Below are 19351 nucleotides of genomic sequence, written 5' to 3'. Positions count from 1 at the left end.
CACAAAACTGCCCTTGGACCATGCCACACTTGCTGCAGTGTGTACAATTAATACAACAAGTACATGAACAAACCAAGATAATAACAATTTGTTAACAACCAATGGGAGGTTAACTGTTCACATTTTTCATTTGCTCATGAATCTTATTTCTCTTATATTGGTCTAAGGTTTTTGTCTCCAAGTTTATTATTACTAATATTTCTGATTTTTAAGTTATATTTTCAAATTTTTCCTGTAGCTAAGAGAAGGTATGAAACAAATAATAATAAACTCGGCCAGGATTTGAAGCTCTGGAGAAAGCTGGGAATGAGTCGGCCATCAGTCAGGTTAACATGTGGCAGTTGCTGTTCTCTGCCTTTTAAGTCTTAACCAAGATAGGCTTATCTTTTAAGCTTACTAATATAATGTTATTGCACACACAACCATGGCTTATATAACAGTTACAACAATCAGTGTAATGCAGAAATATTTAATCTCAAACCAAATAGAGCTCCTCTACAGGAATTTTTGGGAAATCCATTTAGCGATATCCATCACTAGCATTGTCGTAGATATGCTATCTCTTCATATGATTAACATGTTTTAAAATTTTTAGCCATGAGAACTTCACAATGTTTGGATGACATTTAGCTTTAAAAAAAAAAAAACTTGCATGTATCATTTCTTTCATACAACTCAAAAAATTAGCTGTAGCAGTGGGCACATAAAATGTTCTCTTTATGTCGTGCCACATTTCTTTAATTTTGTCCCCCCATTTCGGGTCTTGTTCCCCTGTGTCTATGGTTTCCTTTCACTGGTAACATCATGACAAATTTATAATTAACAAATGAGTACAAAGATCATGGCACAGCTAATAGCTAATATCAAACAACCAACATTAATGGGTTCTCCAAGACACCAATCCTAAATACATATGATCTGACATAAAAACTAATGAAATAAATTTCTGAATTTTCAATTTTAAGATTCAGTTCAGGAAAATCAAAATGGGCAATCTAGAGTGGTAAAATAAGAACTTACTATAAGTCAACATATTAAGATGTCTCTAATTATTTAATAATTAAAAAAAAAAAATACTTGAGTGCAGATGATAAAGCTTCCTCAAACAATACAATTCAATTTAAACAAGAGAGCTTTTAGATTGACAATTCAGATTTCCACTCCATGACAACATGAAGAGTTTGATAATGCATGCCACATCTTGTGAATTGTAGATAAAGAAAAAGCTTCTGATTTAGCCACCACCTATAAAGACACAACTAACTTTGACGACATTAAAATGTGAGTGAATAAAATATCTAGTAAAACAGCTACATGTCAGAATTGCAACAACTACGTTAAAATTTCTCTCTCATATTTCTATATATCGCCATGATCCTCTGTCCCTAACATCCTGTCCCCCGCTCTCAATGCACTCCCAATTGTAGTGGGAATCTCAAGACATGAGAATATAGAGGAACCATCGTACGGCTGAGATTCATTAGTGCATTAGGAGAGGGTGAGATGGAATTTGGGACAAAGGATCCAAACATAGATATATAAGAATGGTAAAAAAAGTACAAATAGAATCCAATATAGCATAATCTTTTATATTGAAAAAGAAGTTAGAATTCCAAAAGGTTAATAGAGGTGGTAGTGGCAAGAATAGAGTGACAGTTGACGATGGTGGTTATAGAGATAGCAGTAATGCAATGACAATAAGGAGCTCGCACAGATGATGGTGATCGGTAGTGGAGGTGGGGATGGCAGTGAGGCATGCTGGTGGTGGCTGCGGTGGCGGGTGGCTGCAGTGATGGAGAACAATGGTGTTTAAAAGTGTAGAAATGTTAGTGGTTTGCAGCACCAGTGATTGTGGTGCCAAAAGATAAAGTGGTAACTTTGGTGCTGTCCTCAAGTGTCACTTCATTCTCTTTAACTAATGTTTTGACTTGGAAATCCTTCTCCCCTCTTTCTGAAGTAAAAAAATTCAATTATGGTACTGCACACACACAGCATTACCTTTTTTATTTCCCTGCAACCCTTTGGTACATGCAGCTTTTCTTTGAAGAAGCAGTGAAGTATCAAAAACTGATGTTTCAAGTTCTTTTAAGTAGCTGTTATTTATCAAAACAATGATGTTTTAGGCTTAAATGGATGTAACGACGTTCAATGGTCTGGTTCTGTGTGGCTATGAAAGATGGCAACAATAAGGTAGCAATGATGCTGCTTAATCTAGGCAATGGAAATAGATGAATAAAAGTTTTCAAATTTCAATTCTCAAAATCAATATCAAAAGTATTTCTCAACTTTGAAAACAGCTAACATCAAATCCCAAAATTAACAAAATTACTTAACCAAGTCCCAAACATAAGCCTAAATACAAACAGTCTTGCGCTTCTGCCTCACATAGGTGTGAAAGGCAGGCCTCTTGTGATCCCCATCGTAACTGAAGTACACAACAATGGCTGTGAGGTTGTCTTTGCTATAAAGGCATGATGCATGATCAACGAGTTCTGTAGCACACTGTTGTGGGTTGTGATGTTGCCTCAGCTGATCACGAACAATGTCTACTGCTTCCTCATTTGACATAACATCCCAGACTCCATCACAAGCCAAGATCAAAAACTCATCCTCCTCGGTTAACAGGATTCTGTGAATATCTGGCTCTGCAGTGAGAGGTGATGCAGACCCAATAGGATGTTTCAGATGCCAATCTCCAAGAGCGCGGGTCACTGCGAGTTCACCATTAAGGTACCCAAACTTGATGGTTCCACCCAGCTCTTCAACCCTTTGTCGTTCTGGCAAATATGTAGGCCTGTGATCATTAGAAATCTGCAATGCAACTCCATTCCTACAGAGAACAGCACGACAGTCGCCAGCGTTTGCGATTAGAAGATGCCTGCCAACTACTAGGGCAGTGAGGGCAGTGGTGCCACAATTGGAGGAAACATGGGAGGAGGAGTCAGCCAGGGCAAGGTCAGCACGCAAAAAGGCTCTGCGATGAGAGTCCTCCAACTCTTTCAAGAAAGAGTCGTCATCATCGGTATGAGGCAAATCAACATCTTCAAAGAAAAATCTCATGGCATTGTCCTTGAGATAAGTGGCGGCTTCAGAGCCGCCATGACCATCGAAAACAGCATAGAAGGAGGCATTTGGCAGAGGCCAGGTATAAAGAGAACCAAGGTGGGAAGAAACATCATCAATCAAGAGATGTTCATCCTCATTCCATCTGCGGGGTCCCACAGCTGTATCGCTACCCGAACGAACAATGATCATGGTGGGGGTGGTATAACAAAAAAACCTGATTCAAATACAACAAAGCTAATAAATAACAGACAAGACAAAACAATTGCAAAAAGAAGAAATCATCGAGAATCAAATCAAACCCTAGCACAGAATTCACACTAGGATCATATACAACACTTCTACTTTAACAAAGTAACAAAATTAAGAGTCAAATCAATCGAGAGAGATAGAGAACTAACTTGAATAGTATGATCGGCGACGGAGAAATAATCGGTGTCGATGGGAGGAGAAGGAGAGAGAGAGAGCGTTTTGTGATGGAGCACTGCCGTGTGGAGAAGACAAATATATATAGGTTTTCCCGTTTGCTCTTAGGCCCGTTTGTTTTGGCAGATCCAGGAAGGGTTGGAATTGGAATTAGGGTTGGGATTTAGGGGAGATTTATTAATATTATGTTTATTTTGGGTGATAAAAAAATTATTTATAATTTTTTTTTGGTATTAAAAAATAGTCCATCACTATTTTTTTAAAAAAATTTCATTTTCTATATGTTGGGTATTTTTTTTAAACATTAATGTTTAATTTTTATATTTTTTATTAAGTAAAAATCATAATTTTATTTCTTTTGATTTATTTATTTTTTTATACGTTGGATTTTTGTTTTTTGAACATTAATGTATAATGTTTTTGTATTTTTGTATTTGTTTTATTATTTTATATTTATTTGATATAAAAATAATTTAACAATCCTTACACCAACAACTATTATCAAAACAAATACAATTTTACTTAATCCTCTCACTATCAATCCATTTACTAACAATCCTCTCACTATTAATCTGCTCACTATGAATCTCTTTCATTTTATCTCTAAAAACAAATGAACCCTTAACGTGCAATTCACGACAGACTAAATAAAGCATTTTTAAAATTAAATAATATATAATTTATCTATAATATTATAGAAACAAAAACGTTATGAGATTGATAAAAACCTCAATTTATTTCTTAAATGAAAAAATTAATGAAATATCACTTTCAAACTTTGGGTGGAAGAAAAGGTCTAATATATTTTCTTTTATTAGTTAAGATCCCGTGATAAAAGTTTCTCTGTGAAATCAGAGAAATACAGAGAAATTTCTTTGTATCGATGTGAAATTTCTTTGTGTTGGAAAAAAAAAATTGTGAAATTATTAAGGGACCCCAACTATTATGAAAATATTATATGTCTTGTATCTTATTAAATGTTAATATCAAGAATCTTAAAAAAGAATTCCCTTTCTTAAATTGATGTTGAAAATCTCTATATATTTTTCATAAATTTCTAGGGCCGCATTTGGTTTTGTTTTGGAATTGTGATTCTAATCAAAAAATTTCAAAACACATAACTAAACATACAATTCAAAATTACTCAAAATTCAATTTAAAAATTATTTTCAAAACTCATAACCAAGCACACAATTCAAAACTCAATTCAAAACTTTTTTAAAACTCAAAATTGAACAATTTAAAAATTCTATTTAAAAAAAATCAAAAAAATGTTTTTTTCTTTTCTTTTTTAAAATCATGATTTAAGTGTGAATTGGTATTTTGAGTTATGAGTTTTGAGTTGTATTTTGAAATTTTTTAGACTTATTTTTTTTAAATATTTAAAAAAAATTATTAATTTTATTTTTTTAGGATAAATATTTATTTATTTATTTAATGTACACTGTATTTCATACATTTGGGTAATATATTTTTTAAAAATATTTAAATATTAAAAAAATTGTAAAAAAATTATTTTTTATTTTAAATATATAATTTTTATTTTAAGTATTTTTTTATTTTTAATATTTTATTTTATTTTATAAATATATTTTTAAATATTTTAATTTTTTAGTTATGTGTTTGATTACGATATGAGTGTGGAGTTTTAAAAGTATTGTGGAGTTTTGAGTTATGTATTTGGTTATGAGTTATGAAAATAATTTTTGAATTGAGTTTTGAGTTAGACTATCTCCAATGGTTAATTAGATTTGTCATCAAATTTAAATTTGGTGAAAAAAGCCTCATTTTTCTGTTCCAACAATTTCATCAAATAGATATCAAATCCAGGGTTTCACCTTTCTTTCGTCAAACTAAGGACCATTATGTCTTTCATCAAATCACTATTCATAGTCATTGCCAGATGACCACCTCAAGGCAAAAATTTGTAAAAAAATTGCACTAGCTGATCGACCACCTCAAGGCCAAAAAAAAAAATTACGTTGGCCGGTCGACCGGTCGGACATCCGCCTGGTCGTCTGCCCAGTCGACCAGTATTCTTATGAAACTCTAAAATCTCCGTTGGAGCATTTGATATCAAATAAAGTCTTTACTCAAATTTGATAAAAAAATAAATCAATGCACTATTGGAGATGCTCTTATGTGTTTAGTTACGATTTTAGTGTAGAGTTGTGTTTTGAGTTTAAAATATTAAAAAAATTAAAATATTTATAAAATAAAATAAAATATTTTAAATAAAAATTATATATTTAAAATAAAGAAATAAAATTTTCTTAAACAATTTTAAATATTTAAAAAAATAAATCCAAAAAATTTCAAAATATAACTCAAAACTCAAAATTCAACTCAAAACTCTTTTCAAAACTCATAACCAAACAAATTTTCTCTTTTCAAAACTTAACTCGGAACTCCACACTTAAATTACAACTCCACACTCAAATTATAATTCTAAAATTAAACCAAATGGAGCCTAAAATTTTATCATTAATTTGTTATTTATTTTTATTATGAAATAATATATATATATATATATATATATTTAAAAAGTTGTCAAAAATAAAATCTGGACCAAATTTATTGTTGTTGTAACCCCAAATTAAGGCTTTGTTTAGCGTATGCTAAAATAACACATTTTATTTTAGCACATTATCCTATTTAAGTCACAATCATCTTATTTGAGTCACATTGCCTCTTTAACACATCATTTCAAATTCAATTCATATTTTACGTTTTTTTCGTAAAAAATCAAAAATTATACTAATCTAACACTTTCCAAACAACTACTACACCATGAAATTGGGGATCCTGCTGCGCGGGCTGCGCAACAGCAATTGTTGTGCAGTGAAATGGGGGCCATTTCGATAATCCTAACCATTCAGATTTTAGAATATATCAAGTAAAACATGCTTGTAAAAAATCAAGTTAATCGGATATCGTTTACCCATTCATCAACTCACATTTGTATTCATTTTAATACTTTAAATCACAATTATTTTTTATTTTTGTAGATAAATGTGAGTGGATGAATAGGTAAAAGATATCTGATTAACTTGATTTTTTACAAGTATGTTCTATTTGATATATTCTAAAATATAAACGGTTCGAATTATCAAAATGAGTTCCAAAATAAGTTCATTTCCCTGCACAACAATTGCTGCTGCACAGTTCGCGCAACAACATCCTCAATTCCCTACACCACACTTTACCTTTTTTATTATATTTTTATTACCTTTTTGTGCTTCCCAATTTTTTCAATTTTCTTATTAACCATGATATTGTTATTCAATACTTAAATATCAATTTCCTAAAAATTCCATTTAAAAAATATATCTAAAAGGTTTTCATAAAATAAAATGTGTAGACCAGACACATTTTGATTAGGGGGACTTACGGGGCCGATTCTATTGACCAAATTTATTTACCTATAAGTTTTGCTCATTTTTTCACCTCTCAATATCCCCAAAATATCCTTCGTACACCTCATTCAACAACTCAATCATCAAATCACTTCCATGAGCTACTACCTCCCACTTCTAACCATCAACGAGTACTTCCAACTACCGGTGATAACCTCCGGTAGCCTCTAGCAATCACCTCCGGCAACCTCCAGTGCTCACTACTGTCACTATCTCCTAAGATCTAATGGCGACAAAAGAAGAAGAACAAGAACAAGAATGTGAGAGAGAGAGAAAGAGAATGATGAGAGAGAGGAAACGGGAAAGGAAAGGCATTAGTAGAAAATTGTTAGTCTTCGTGTCCAAACATTACAGTTGGTTATATCCACCTAATAGCTATCTGATGTAATATAGCAATATATATAGGTGATACATGTGTAGCTCTGATGGCTCCTCCCGACTTGTCAATGGCCAAGGCTCTCTTCAGCCCACTCCATCCTTCTCATTACCCTCTAGTCTTTATGTTAACTCGTTTCCCTTTAATTTGCTTATTGTGAGTCAATTAACTAAAGTTCTAAATTGTTTTGTAACGTTTTCTCCCTTTTCATGTGTTTTACAAGACCTCTTAAACTAAGAAAATGATTGGTTTGGGCCATGAGAAAGATGATTTATATTTTTTGGGCACTGCTAATTCTCATCCTTCTAGTTCTGTTGTTTGGATTTCTAACTTGTCTCTCTTACAATGGCATTTCCGTCTGGGTCATCCATCCTTGGCCAAGCTTAAGCTAGCTATTCCCGGTTTAAATCATGTGTCTCAGCCTCCAACAAACTGTGTTGCTGAGCGGAAACACTGCCATTTGCTAGAAGTTGCCCGGACCTTAATGTTTAATTTGCATGTTCCCAAATAGTTTTGGGGTGATGCTGTGCTTACTGCTTGTTCCCTTAATAGCTGCATGCCCTCCACCATTTTATAGAACCGGTCTCCCTTCTCTCAGTTATATCCCAATTGTTTCCCATTTTCTCTTCCTCGTGTTTTTGGTTTTGTTGCCTTTATCCATGTCCTTAATGCGAGGCTGGGTAAGCTATCTCCTTGTACTCGCAAATGTGTTTTTTTAGGTTACTCCTGTACACAGAAAGGTTATCAATGGTATCATCCTAAGTCTCGTCGGTTCTTTGTTAGTGTCGATGATACCCTTTTGAGTCCACCTATTTTTTTTTTGTCGTTTGGTCAGCAGTTGTCGAATGATCTTATCTGTTGTCGTGAGACGGAGCCCTCTTTTCCCACTTCTACTCTTCCAGTACCCTTTGTTCTCCGTCCTTTTCCATCGGTTTAGAGTATTCTCTATCATCTCCTCTATAGGTTTATCAGCAGTCCAAAGCTAGTTGCGTGGTTTCTTATGGCCCGACTATTTCATTTTCTTTATCTGAGGTTCGTGTCCCTTCTCTACGTGTGCTATCTGATGATGATTTACCTATTGCATTGCGTAGAGGTAAACATGCTTGTACTCAGCATCTTATTTCTCATTTTGTTTCTTATACTAGTATTTCCCCTAATTTTTACTCATTTGCCTGGAGCTTGTCTTGTCTTTCCATTCTATCTTCTTATTAACATGCCATGTCCATGTCGGGTTGGAAATATGCTATGGATGAGGAGATGAGTGCTCTCCATCAAAATCAGACTTGGGAACTTACACCTCTTCTTTCTAGGGCTGTTGTTGGATTTATACTATCAAGTATCTTCCTGATGGTACTATTGAGCAACAGAAAGTAAGTCTAGTGGCCAAAGGTTATACTCAAACCTATAGCGTTGATTATCTAGAAACTTCTCCCCTGTGGCTCGATTTAATTTGTTTGGATTCTACTCTTTGTTTCTGTCAGTCAGTCTTGCCCTTTATGTCAGCTTGATATAAAGAATTCCTTTCTTTATGGAGATCTCAACGAGGTTTATATGGATCAGCCCCCTGGCTATATTGTTCCTAGCAGAGAGCATATCGTTTGTTGGTTATGGAAGGCTTTGTATGGTCTTAAGCAATCTCCTCTTCGTTGGTCTAATCGTTTTAGTACCGTTGTGCTTGCATATGGGTTCCATCGTTCCACTTTTGATCACTCTGTTTTTGTTCGCAACTCATCTATATTGGGGTTATTGTTCTCATGGTCTATGTAGACGACATCATCATCTCTAGCAATGACTCCACCGGTATTGTTGATCTACAATTTTATTTGGGAAAGCAATTTCACACAAAGGACATAGGTCATCAGTGGTATTTTCTTGGGATTGAGATTGCTTGATCCTTTCGGAGTTTATTTCTTTCTCAATGCAAGTATGTTCTTGATCTTCTTTCTAAGATTGGTCTCCTGGGCACTCGTCTGGGTGATATTCCTATGGACTCTCAGTTAAACTTGATGGTGAGACTGGACAGTAGTTTCCAGATACTGGTTGATATCGTCGTTTAGTTGGAAAGTTGATTTATCTTACTGTCACTCGTTCAGGTACTACTTATGCTATGAGTATTGCTAGCCAATTTATGCATGCTCCTCGTCAAACCCATTTTGATGTTGTATGCCGTATCTTGCGTTATCTCAAATATGCTCCAGGTTGTGGTTTACTCTATTATCCTTCTTCTTCCTTGTTTGTAATTAGCTTTAGTGATGCTGATTGGGCCGGCACTCGTCGTTTTGCATCTAGATATTACACCTTTATTAGGGGTAATCTTGTTACTTGGTTTAACAAGAAACAACCAGTTGTTACTTGTTCGAGTGCTGAGACTAAGTATGGTGTCATGGCTCATACTATCTCCAAGATGTTATGGGTTTGTTCTCTTTTGCAGGATTTCGGTATTCGTGTTCCCACTCTCATGAGCATGTGCTGTGAAAAATAATCAAGCCACTATTTTCATTGCTAATAACCCCGTGTTTCATGAGATACAAAGCATATTTAGGTCGATTGTCATTTCATCTGGGATTTGTCGTTGCATATGCAACTTGTGACACCAAATGTTTACTTTGATGATCAATTGGGTGATATACTCACCAAATCCCTTGCTCGTTCTTCATTTTAGTCTCTATGCCATGTTGGACATATTCGATCTTTATGCTCCAGCTTAAGAGGGAGTGTTAGAATATGTAGTCCTATGTTATTTTTTTTGTGTGGAGTAAGAGTATTATGGTCATTTGGTTATATTGTATCTCATATAAATATTTGCTGATGGTTTAAGTTTATTATACAAGCCTAAAACATACGTTTAATAAACTTCTTCTCCTTGTTCTTCTCTCCTAAGTTTTCCATACTTTTGCACTTCAACTACGGACTTAAATACTTCTGAGTCTTGTACACTTTTCCATACTCTGCAATCTCTGTAGCAAAACAAAAAAAATGACCCAAAAAAAAGAAGAAAGAAGAGTAGAGAAAAGAAATTTTGTCATTATACATATAAAAAGCCTTCTTCATTGTATAACTCTCTTAGTAAAAACATAAGATACTTATCATTATGTATCTCTCTTTTTTCAACGAGAAAAAAAAAAAAAAAAAAAAAAACCGCTCTTGTAAATAAGAAGAATGTTAGAGAAGTATTATTCACAAAACCAACCACAAAAACTTTGCAACACATGATTCTATAGTAAGTTTTGTAGCCGATTCTGTGTGTAATGTTATATCAACAATCAATTCTAAAAATACAAATTGTATATATTAGCAAAAACTGAATACAGAAACTTAATTACTAATTTTGCATCTTAAAAAGTCAAAAATAAATAAATAAATTATACAGACAATTACAATGTAAAAATTTGTAATTGTCTAAGTTTGGCGTAGGCAGTTGGGAACCAATCACATATCAATAAAGAATCACCATGAGGATTGATAAAAATTATAGCAGCTCAACAACTAACATTAGTAAGATAAACAAAGCCCCATTTGCTAGAACTAAAATGGTTCCAACTTTCAAGACAAATTGATTTCCTTTGCTCTTATTTCTCAAAGAATTAAGATATGAAAAGACCTAGAAGAGACTAAACATTCAAAATAAACTTTCTGTTTTCAGATTATGAAAATTGAAAACAAAACCAAACTGAGTATCAGGCCGGCCTTCATTTATTGAATTTTAAGATGTAGACCAAGTAATAATTTATTCCCATGGTATGTAGGGGGTTGCATCAGCATGTTTAGACTTTAGATTGCGCCAGGAAAAGTTTGATGATCTATTATGATATTTTCACATTGCCATTAGTTGATGATTCCTTCTGATTATGTTTTATTAAATTCTAGCTTGGGACTCTAATATATTAGATTGAGCAGTGGTTAAAATGGTGAAAACTGATAAGTCAAGAAAATACATATCTACAATTTACAATTATGACTAACCTCATCTAAACCGATGTTTTGGTTTTGTGCCATTACAGTAGTGTGCAATGAACAGAAACCAATGCTGCAAGGTCTACCATAGGCTTGGCTTTCCAGCTGACATGAACATAAAAGTAACAAACAATTATATTAGCAGAGTTGTGATAGTATAGAATTACAAAGATCACCTCAAGTCTTTAGTTCCAGTGGATCTAGGAGCTCATACACTTTCACATGGCCATTTGAATATGCAGCAACCTGTAAGGAAGTCAAAGAAAACACCATAGCAAATATGGCATCATCAAAACCACAATTCACAATTCCTTGTACTATGTTTCCGTAGAGCAATACATCTAAAAAAATAATAAAATAAAAACTGACAGCATAAATTATAGAAACTTGAAAAACCCAAAGCTATTTAGAGCAGAAAAGGGGGCTATTACAAATTAATACAAAAATAACCACATTTCAATTGACAAGGGCTAGCAAACTTGTTTCCCATATCAATTATGCAGTTCTAAACAATTAAATGCAGAAAAACTGAGGTGATACCCATTGCCAATACATTCAAACTTGTGAGGGAGACTCCAAATTGCATATCTAACACCTGATTTGAACTTTTCTCAAAGCCTTTGCAAAGCTTCCAGTGAGGGGGTTTCGTATCCAGAGAATGACAAAAAATGTACACAACAACAATGAGGCTTTGTTCAAAGGTCACAAAATGGGAGGCTCTGCAGCATTCTAAGTATTACTTTTCTAATTATGAAGAAGGAAAATGACACCCAAAAAAAAAATTTTTCAGAGAAAATCCATCCAAAATGATGAGACAGTGGCATTTTTTTAATTATGGACTGCAATGATGGGTTTTTGCTTGAAATGAAAGGACCACAAAAAAGCCTATGAAAATTCCGCATAAAAATTATGTTTGTATAGAATTACTCTATTAGAAAAAAAGATAAAAACTCTGTATAAAAATTATTCCTTCTCATTTACACTTCATTTGATCAATAATCTCATAGGAAAACAAAGACCTACCTGGTGTCAAAACAAATTGCAGATATGTATGCCAGAGTCCTTTTGGAGCCACATTATATCATGATCTGCTCCATATATGACCTGATAAGTGGAAGTATCATTACAATAAGCAAATCTACCATCATCTCAGAGATGTATCATAGAAAACCCCTTTCAGAGCAATCTACAGCCCTAACCAATGAAGAATGTAGCCCTAGGTGGGAGAAGAAAAGGATCAAAGCGAGTGCAAAAAACAATATTAATTTCCAGAGCGCTGCTCAAGATTTCTTGTAAAAAAAGTATTAAGATTGAACATACAGAGATTGAAAAACAGAAATATAAAAGAGTCAGGTACAATTAAATAGGTCAGGAGCTGAATTGCACACAATCTTCCAAAACAAAAAAATAAAATAAAAAATGCACAATCCATTTTCTAAATTTCATCTCTTATTAATCTTTAAATAAAATAAAATAGAAAAACTTTGAATTATTATGAGGAAGTTTGCCCTCAATAACATTTAATTTTTTTTACGTTCTTTTACATTTAAGCACACCCACAAACAAGTTGAGCTTGTTCAACTTGATTAAATAGTGCTAGACTGGTCTGCTCATTTCCATTCACAATTTGATAATTTAAAAGGGTTTGATATCTGTATAAAGAACATACCCAACTATTGGAGATAACATCCATCCAGTATATGACCCTTTAATATACCACCCACAAACAAGGACAGCTGCTCAAAAAAAGATATATTTATTTACATAAAACAGTTGAAGAATATAAGACCTTTAATATCGAACTAAGATAAAGCAGAGCATAGATTAAATGATAGACATCAACATTTCAAATAAAATAAAATAAAAAAACAACGGACCACACATGCCTCACTACACACATCAGAAAAAAGCAACAGACCACACCTAGCATCTCATGCAAATCTGAAACTATGAGATTTGATAGAGTTGTATCTTCAGATCTGCATTACAAATTTCAAACAGAAACTTCAGATCTCCAATATAAGTTTTGAAAGTAAAACTGAGAGGAGAGAAAGAGAGAGAATCCTTACCTTTGAAATCTAGGGTTTTTGGAAGTGAACGAGAGACAAAAAGAGATTGCAATATTGTGAGATTTGATATAGTTGAAATTCAGATCTGCAATACTAACTTCAGATCTGAATTTATAAGATTTAAATTAAAAACAACAGATCTGCAATACGAATTTGGAATGCAAAAAATTTGAAAGTAAAATTGCAAGAGTCCTAACCATAAACACTATATTAAACACCTTCGACAACATTAAATGAACTCTGATACGCGTTGCATAAACGTTGTCGCAGGTGTTTAATATATTGTTTATTTAACCAATGCCTTCTAACATGCTACACTTTGAAAACACCACAACAAAAACGCCGGTGTACCCAACATTTCTTATAGTTAGTGGAACACCAAATATACAACTGAGATATAAGCATTACTACCAAATGAATGTGCCATACATAGGAAAGACCAACAAAGATGTATATAGTTCGTAGGTAGGAGTTTGATGTTCTTTAATTAATAGGAACATGGCCTTGTCTTTATTATTATTATTATTATTATTATTATTATTATTATTATTATTATTATCAGCACATGGTCTTTTGATGCATTGAAAACGAAACAGGTTTCTTCTTGTGCCATTTGTTGGCATGAAATAGTGGAGGAAGCACACTACGGATCTTGTGGTAAATGATCCCTTCATCTGAAGGCCAATCATTTTACAATAATGTTATAATAGCATCATTAAGAACATTTATTTTATTAAGGTCAATGATACGAAGACTAAGGTTGTTCTCACAAAACTTCATAGACAAACAATCTCCACAAAACTGCCCTTGGACCATGCCACATTTGCTGCAGTGTGTACAATTAATACGACAAGTACATGAACAAACCAAGATAATAACACTTTGTTAACAACCAATGGGAGGTTAACTGTTCACATCTTTCATTTGCTCATGAATCTTATTTCTCTTATATTGGTTTAAGGTTTTTATCTCCAAGTTTATTACTACTAATATTTCTGATTTTTAAGTTATATTGTCAAATTTTTCCTGTAGCTTACTTAGAGAAGGAATGAAACAAATAATAATAAACTCGGCCAGGATTTGAAGCTCTCGAGAAAGCTGGGAATGAGTCGGCCATCAGTCAGGTTAACATGTGGCAGTTGCTGTTCTCTGCCTTTTAAGTCTTAACCAAGATAGGCTTATCTTTTAAGCTTACTAATATAATGTTATTGCACACACAACCATGGCTTATATAACAGTTACAACAATCAGTGTAATGCAGAAATATTTAATCTCAAACCAAATAGAGCTCCTCTACAGGAATTTTTGGGAAATCCATTTAGCGATGATATCCATCACTAGCATTGCTGTAGATATGCTATCTCTTCATATGATAAACATGCTTTAAAATTTTTAGCCATGAGAACTTCACAATGTTTGGATGACATTTAGCTTTAAAAAATAATACTTGCATGTATCATTTCTTTCATACAAGTCAAAAAATCAGCTGTCGCAGTGGGCACATAAAATGTTCTCTTTATGTCCTGCCGCATTTCTTTAATTTTGTCCCCCCATTTCGGGTCTTGTTTCCCTGTGTCTATGGTTTCCTTTCAATGGTAACATCATGACAAATTTATAATTAACAAATGAGTACAAAGATCATGGCACACCTAATAGCTACTATCAAACTACCAACATTAACGGATTCTCCAAGACACCAATCCTAAATACATATGATCTGACATAAAAACTAATGAAATAACTTTCTGAATTTTCAATTTTACGATTCAGTTCAGGAAAATCAAAATGGGCAATCTAGAGTGGTAAAATAAGAACTTATTATAAGTCAACTTATTACGATGTCTGTAGTTATTTAATAATTAAAAAAAATACCTGAGTGCAGATGATAAAGCTTCCTCAAACAATACAATACAATTCAATTTAAACAAGAGAGCTTTTAGGTTGACAATTCAGATTTCCACTCCATGACAACATGAAGAGTTTGATAATGCATGCCACATCTTGTGAATTGTAGATAAGAAAAAGCTTCTGATTTAGCCACCACCTATTAAGACACAACTAACTTTGAGGACATTAAAATGTGAGTGAATAAAATATCTAGTAAAACAGCTACATGCCAGAATTGCCACAACTACATTGAAATTTCTCTCTCATATTTCTATATATGGCCATGATCCTCTGTCCCTAACATCCTGTCCCCCGCTCTCAATGCACTCCCAATTGTGGTGGGAATCTCAAGACATGAGAATATAGAGGAACCATCATACAGCTGGGATTCATTAGTGCATTAGTAGAGGGTGAGATGGATTTTGGGACAGAGGATCCAAACATAGATATATAAGAATGGTAAAAAAACGAACAAGTAGAATCCAATATAGCATAATCTTTTATATTGAAAAAGAAGTTGGAAAATTCCAAAAGGTTAAAAGAGGTGTAGTGGCAAGAATAGAGTGACAGTTGACGATGGTGGTTATAGAGATAGCGGTAATGCAATGACAATAAAGAGCTGGCACAGATGATGGTGATGGGTAGTGGAGGTGGGGATGGCAGTGAGGCATGCTGGTGGCGGCTGCGGTGGTGGATGGCTGCAGTGATGGAGAACAATGGCCTTTAAAAGTGTAGAAACATTAGTGGTTTGCAGCACCAGTGATTGTGGTGCCAAAAGATAAAGTGGTAACTTTGGTGCCGTCCTCAAGTGTCGCTTCATTCTCTTTAACTAATGTTTTGACTTGGAAATCCTTCTCCCCTCTTTCTGAAGTAAAAAAATTCAATTATGGTACTGCACTTCCAGATGCGGAAGGAATAAATATTACTTCACACAGCATTACCTTTCTTATTTCCCGCAACCCTTTGGTACATGCAGCTTTTCTTTGAAATAGCAGTGAAGTATCAAAAACTGGCGTTTCAAGTTCTTTTAAGTAGCTGTTATTTATCAAAACAATGATGTTTTAGGCTTGAATGGATGTAACGATGTTCAATGGTCTGGTTCTGTGTGGCTATGAAAGATGGCAACAATAAGGTAGCAATGATGCAGCTTAATCTAGGCAATGGAAATAGATGAATAAAAGTTTTCAAATTTCAATTCTCAAAATCAATATCAAAAGTATTTCTCAACTTTGAAAACAGCTAACATCAAATCCCAAAATTAACAAAATTACTTAACCAAGTCCCAAACATAAGCCTAAATACAAACAGTCTTGCGCTTCTGCCTCACATAGGTGTGAAAGGCAGGCCTCTTGTGATCCCCATCATAACTGAAGTGCACAACAATGGCTGTGAGGTTGTCTTTGCTATAAAGGCATGATGCATGATCAACGAGTTCTGTAGCACACTGTTGTGGGTTGTGATGTTGCCTCAGCTGATCACGAACAATGTCTACTGCTTCCTCATTTGACATAACATCCCAGACTCCATCACAAGCCAAGATCAAAAACTCATCCTCCTCGGTTAACAGGATTCTGTGAATATCTGGCTCCGCAGTGAGAGGTGATGCAGACCCAATAGGACGTTTCAGATGCCAATCTCCAAGAGCGCGGGTCACTGCGAGTTCACCATTAAGGTACCCAAACTTGATGGTTCCACCCAGCTCTTCAACCCTTTGTCGTTCTGGCAAATATGTAGGCCTGTGATCATTAGAAATCTGCAATGCAACTCCATTCCTACAGAGAACAGCACGACAGTCGCCAGCGTTTGCGATTAGAAGATGCCTGCCAACTACTAGGGCAGTGAGGGCAGTGGTGCCACAATTGGAGGAAACATGGGAGGAGTCGTCAGCCAGGGCAAGGTCAGCACGCAAAAAGGCTCTGCGATGAGAGTCCTCCAACTCTTTCAAGAAAGAGTCGTCATCGTCGGTATGAGGCAAATCAACATCTTCAAAGAAAAATCTCATGGCATTGTCCTTGAGATAAGTGGCGGCTTCAGAGCCGCCATGACCATCGAAAACAGCATAGAAGGAGGCATTTGGCAGAGGCCAGGTATAAAGAGAACCAAGGTGGGAAGAAACATCATCAATCAAGAGATGTTCATCCTCATTCCATCTGCGGGGTCCCACAGCTGTATCGCTACCCGAACGAACAATGATCATAGTGGGGGTGGTATAACAAAAAAACTGATTCAAATACAACAAAGCTAATAAATAACAGACAAGACAAAACAATTGCAAAAAGAAGAAATCATCGAGAATCAAATCAAACCCTAGCACAGAATTCACACTAGGATCATATACAACACTTTTACTTTAACAAAGTAACAAAATTAAGAGTCAAATCAATCGAGAGAGATAGAGAACTAACTTGAATAGTATGATCGGCGACGGAGAAATAATCGGTGTCGATAGGAGGAGAAGGAGAGAAAGAGAGAGAGAAAGAGAGAGAGAGAGAGCGTTTTGTGATGGAGCACTGTCGTGTGGAGAAGACAAATATATACAAGTTTTCCCGTTTGCTCTTAGGCCCGTTTGTTTTGGCAGATCGAGGAAGGGTTGGAATTCGAATTAGGGTTGGAATTCGAATTCGGATTGGAGTTGAGGTGAGATTTATTAGGTGTCGTTTTTTTAAAAATTTAAATAAAAATTTGTTTGATAAATTTTTTATTTATAAATCAATGCTCTCAGTTTATAAATTTGGTCAAAAAATATAAACTTAAAAAATATGTTTTCATTTTGAGTTTTTAATTTTTTTTTTTTTACCACCGAACACTAGCCACCACCCTCCACCATTTTCCACCACCGTCTTCCGCTACCACCACCCACCATCCACCCACCACCCACCTGCCATCCACCCGCCACTCGCCACCCGCCACTTCCATCCACGGCCCGCCACCACCATCCACCTGTCACCACCATCCACCACCAGTCGCTTGTCACCCACCCGCCACCACCACCCACCACCCACTACCACCACCACCACCACCACCACCTACTCGCCACCACCCATCACCCGTCACCGTCACCCACCCACCCACCACCACCACCACCACCACCCGCCACAACTCACCACCACCACCCACTCGCTACCACCCACCACCTGCCACCGTCACCCACCCACCCACCCACCATCACGACCCGCCATCCGCCATCCGCCACCCACCTGCCACCACCATCCACCACCCGCCACCGCCACCCACCTGCCACCACCATCCACCACCCGCCACCGCCACCACCACCCACTCGATACCACCCGCCACCGTCACCCACCCACCCACCCACCCACCATCACCACCCGCCACCACCACCCGCCATCCGCCACCCACTCGCTACTACCCATCACCTGTCATCGTCACCCACCCACCCACCACCACCACCCGCCACCACCCACCACCACCTGTCATCCGCCACCTACCTGCCACCACCATCAACCACCCACCGCCACCACCACCATCACCACCCGCCATCCACCACCCGTCACCGTCACCCACCTGCCCACCACCACCCACCGTCACTACTTTCTACCATCGTTTTTCACCGCCACTTGCCACCACTTGTCATTTCTCACTCTTTTTTATATTTTTAAAATTTTTTAAACATTTTTTCAATTACCAAATACGTTTATAGTTTATGTTTTTCTAAAAATAAACAAAAACCAGTTTATAAAATTTTTGTAAATATAAACTGAAAACGTAAACATTACCAAACAGACCCATTAATATTATGTTTATTTTGGGTGATAAAGAAATGATTTATAATTTTTTTTTTGGATTAGGATGGGCCTTGGGGAGATGATTATGATGGAGGTTTGGGATTTTGTATTAAAAAATAGTCCATCACTATTTTTTTAAAAAAAAATCATTTTCTATATGTTGGGTATTTTTTTTAAACATTAATGTTTAATTTTTATATTTTTTGTTAAGTAAAAATCATAATTTTATTTCTTTTGATTTATTTTATTTTTTTTACATGTTGAACTTTTTTTTTGAACATTAATGTATAATGTTTTTGTATTTTTGTATTTGTTTTATTATTTTATATTTATTTGATATAAAAATAATTTAACAATCCCTACACTAACAATTATTATCAAAACAAATATAATTTTACTTAATCCTCTCCTTAT

The 19351-nt window shown here is 35.2% G+C and overlaps 2 protein-coding genes across 9 annotated transcripts; both read right to left on the bottom strand.

Moving 5' to 3' along the window:
* Positions 1 to 2225: 2225 nt before the first annotated feature.
* On the bottom strand, positions 2226 to 16224 carry LOC114322413 (putative protein phosphatase 2C 47). 8 transcript variants are annotated; one of them, XM_082920385.1, is made up of 8 exons: positions 15177 to 16224; positions 13305 to 13409; positions 13122 to 13214; positions 12905 to 12971; positions 12259 to 12339; positions 11412 to 11481; positions 11245 to 11340; positions 2226 to 3280 (listed from the first exon to the last, which is right to left on the bottom strand). In XM_082920385.1, the coding sequence occupies exons 7-8, from the start codon at positions 11247 to 11249 to the stop codon at positions 2353 to 2355; spliced, it is 933 nt and encodes a 310-aa protein (XP_082776511.1). In that variant the 5' UTR covers positions 11250 to 11340; positions 11412 to 11481; positions 12259 to 12339; positions 12905 to 12971; positions 13122 to 13214; positions 13305 to 13409; positions 15177 to 16224; the 3' UTR covers positions 2226 to 2352. The 8 variants fall into 8 exon arrangements, with proteins under 8 accessions (XP_082776511.1, XP_082776509.1, XP_082776510.1 ...); XM_082920383.1 differs by having other exon boundaries at positions 11450 to 11481; XM_082920384.1 differs by having other exon boundaries at positions 11450 to 11481; positions 13305 to 13389.
* Positions 16225 to 16358: 134 nt separating this feature from the next.
* Positions 16359 to 17827, bottom strand: LOC114315379 (putative protein phosphatase 2C 47). The gene is made up of 2 exons (XM_028261983.2): positions 17597 to 17827; positions 16359 to 17412 (listed from the first exon to the last, which is right to left on the bottom strand). Exon 2 carries the CDS (start codon positions 17386 to 17388, stop codon positions 16486 to 16488), a length of 903 nt encoding a protein of 300 aa, XP_028117784.2. The 5' UTR covers positions 17389 to 17412; positions 17597 to 17827; the 3' UTR covers positions 16359 to 16485.
* Between the last annotated feature and the right edge of the window lie 1524 nt (positions 17828 to 19351).

Source organism: Camellia sinensis, chromosome 3, assembly GCF_055761805.1.
Source record: "Camellia sinensis isolate YWXY chromosome 3, ASM5576180v1, whole genome shotgun sequence".
In the NCBI taxonomy this organism is placed as follows: domain Eukaryota; kingdom Viridiplantae; phylum Streptophyta; class Magnoliopsida; order Ericales; family Theaceae; genus Camellia; species Camellia sinensis.
Note: the sequence above shows the minus strand (reverse complement) of the source record. Positions and strands in the feature narration are given on the sequence as shown.

Bases quoted from the DNA above. Each gene is read 5' to 3' on its own strand.
- LOC114315379 (XM_028261983.2), bottom strand. From the start codon at position 17,388: ATGATCATTGTTCGTTCGGGTAGCGATACAGCTGTGGGACCCCGCAGA.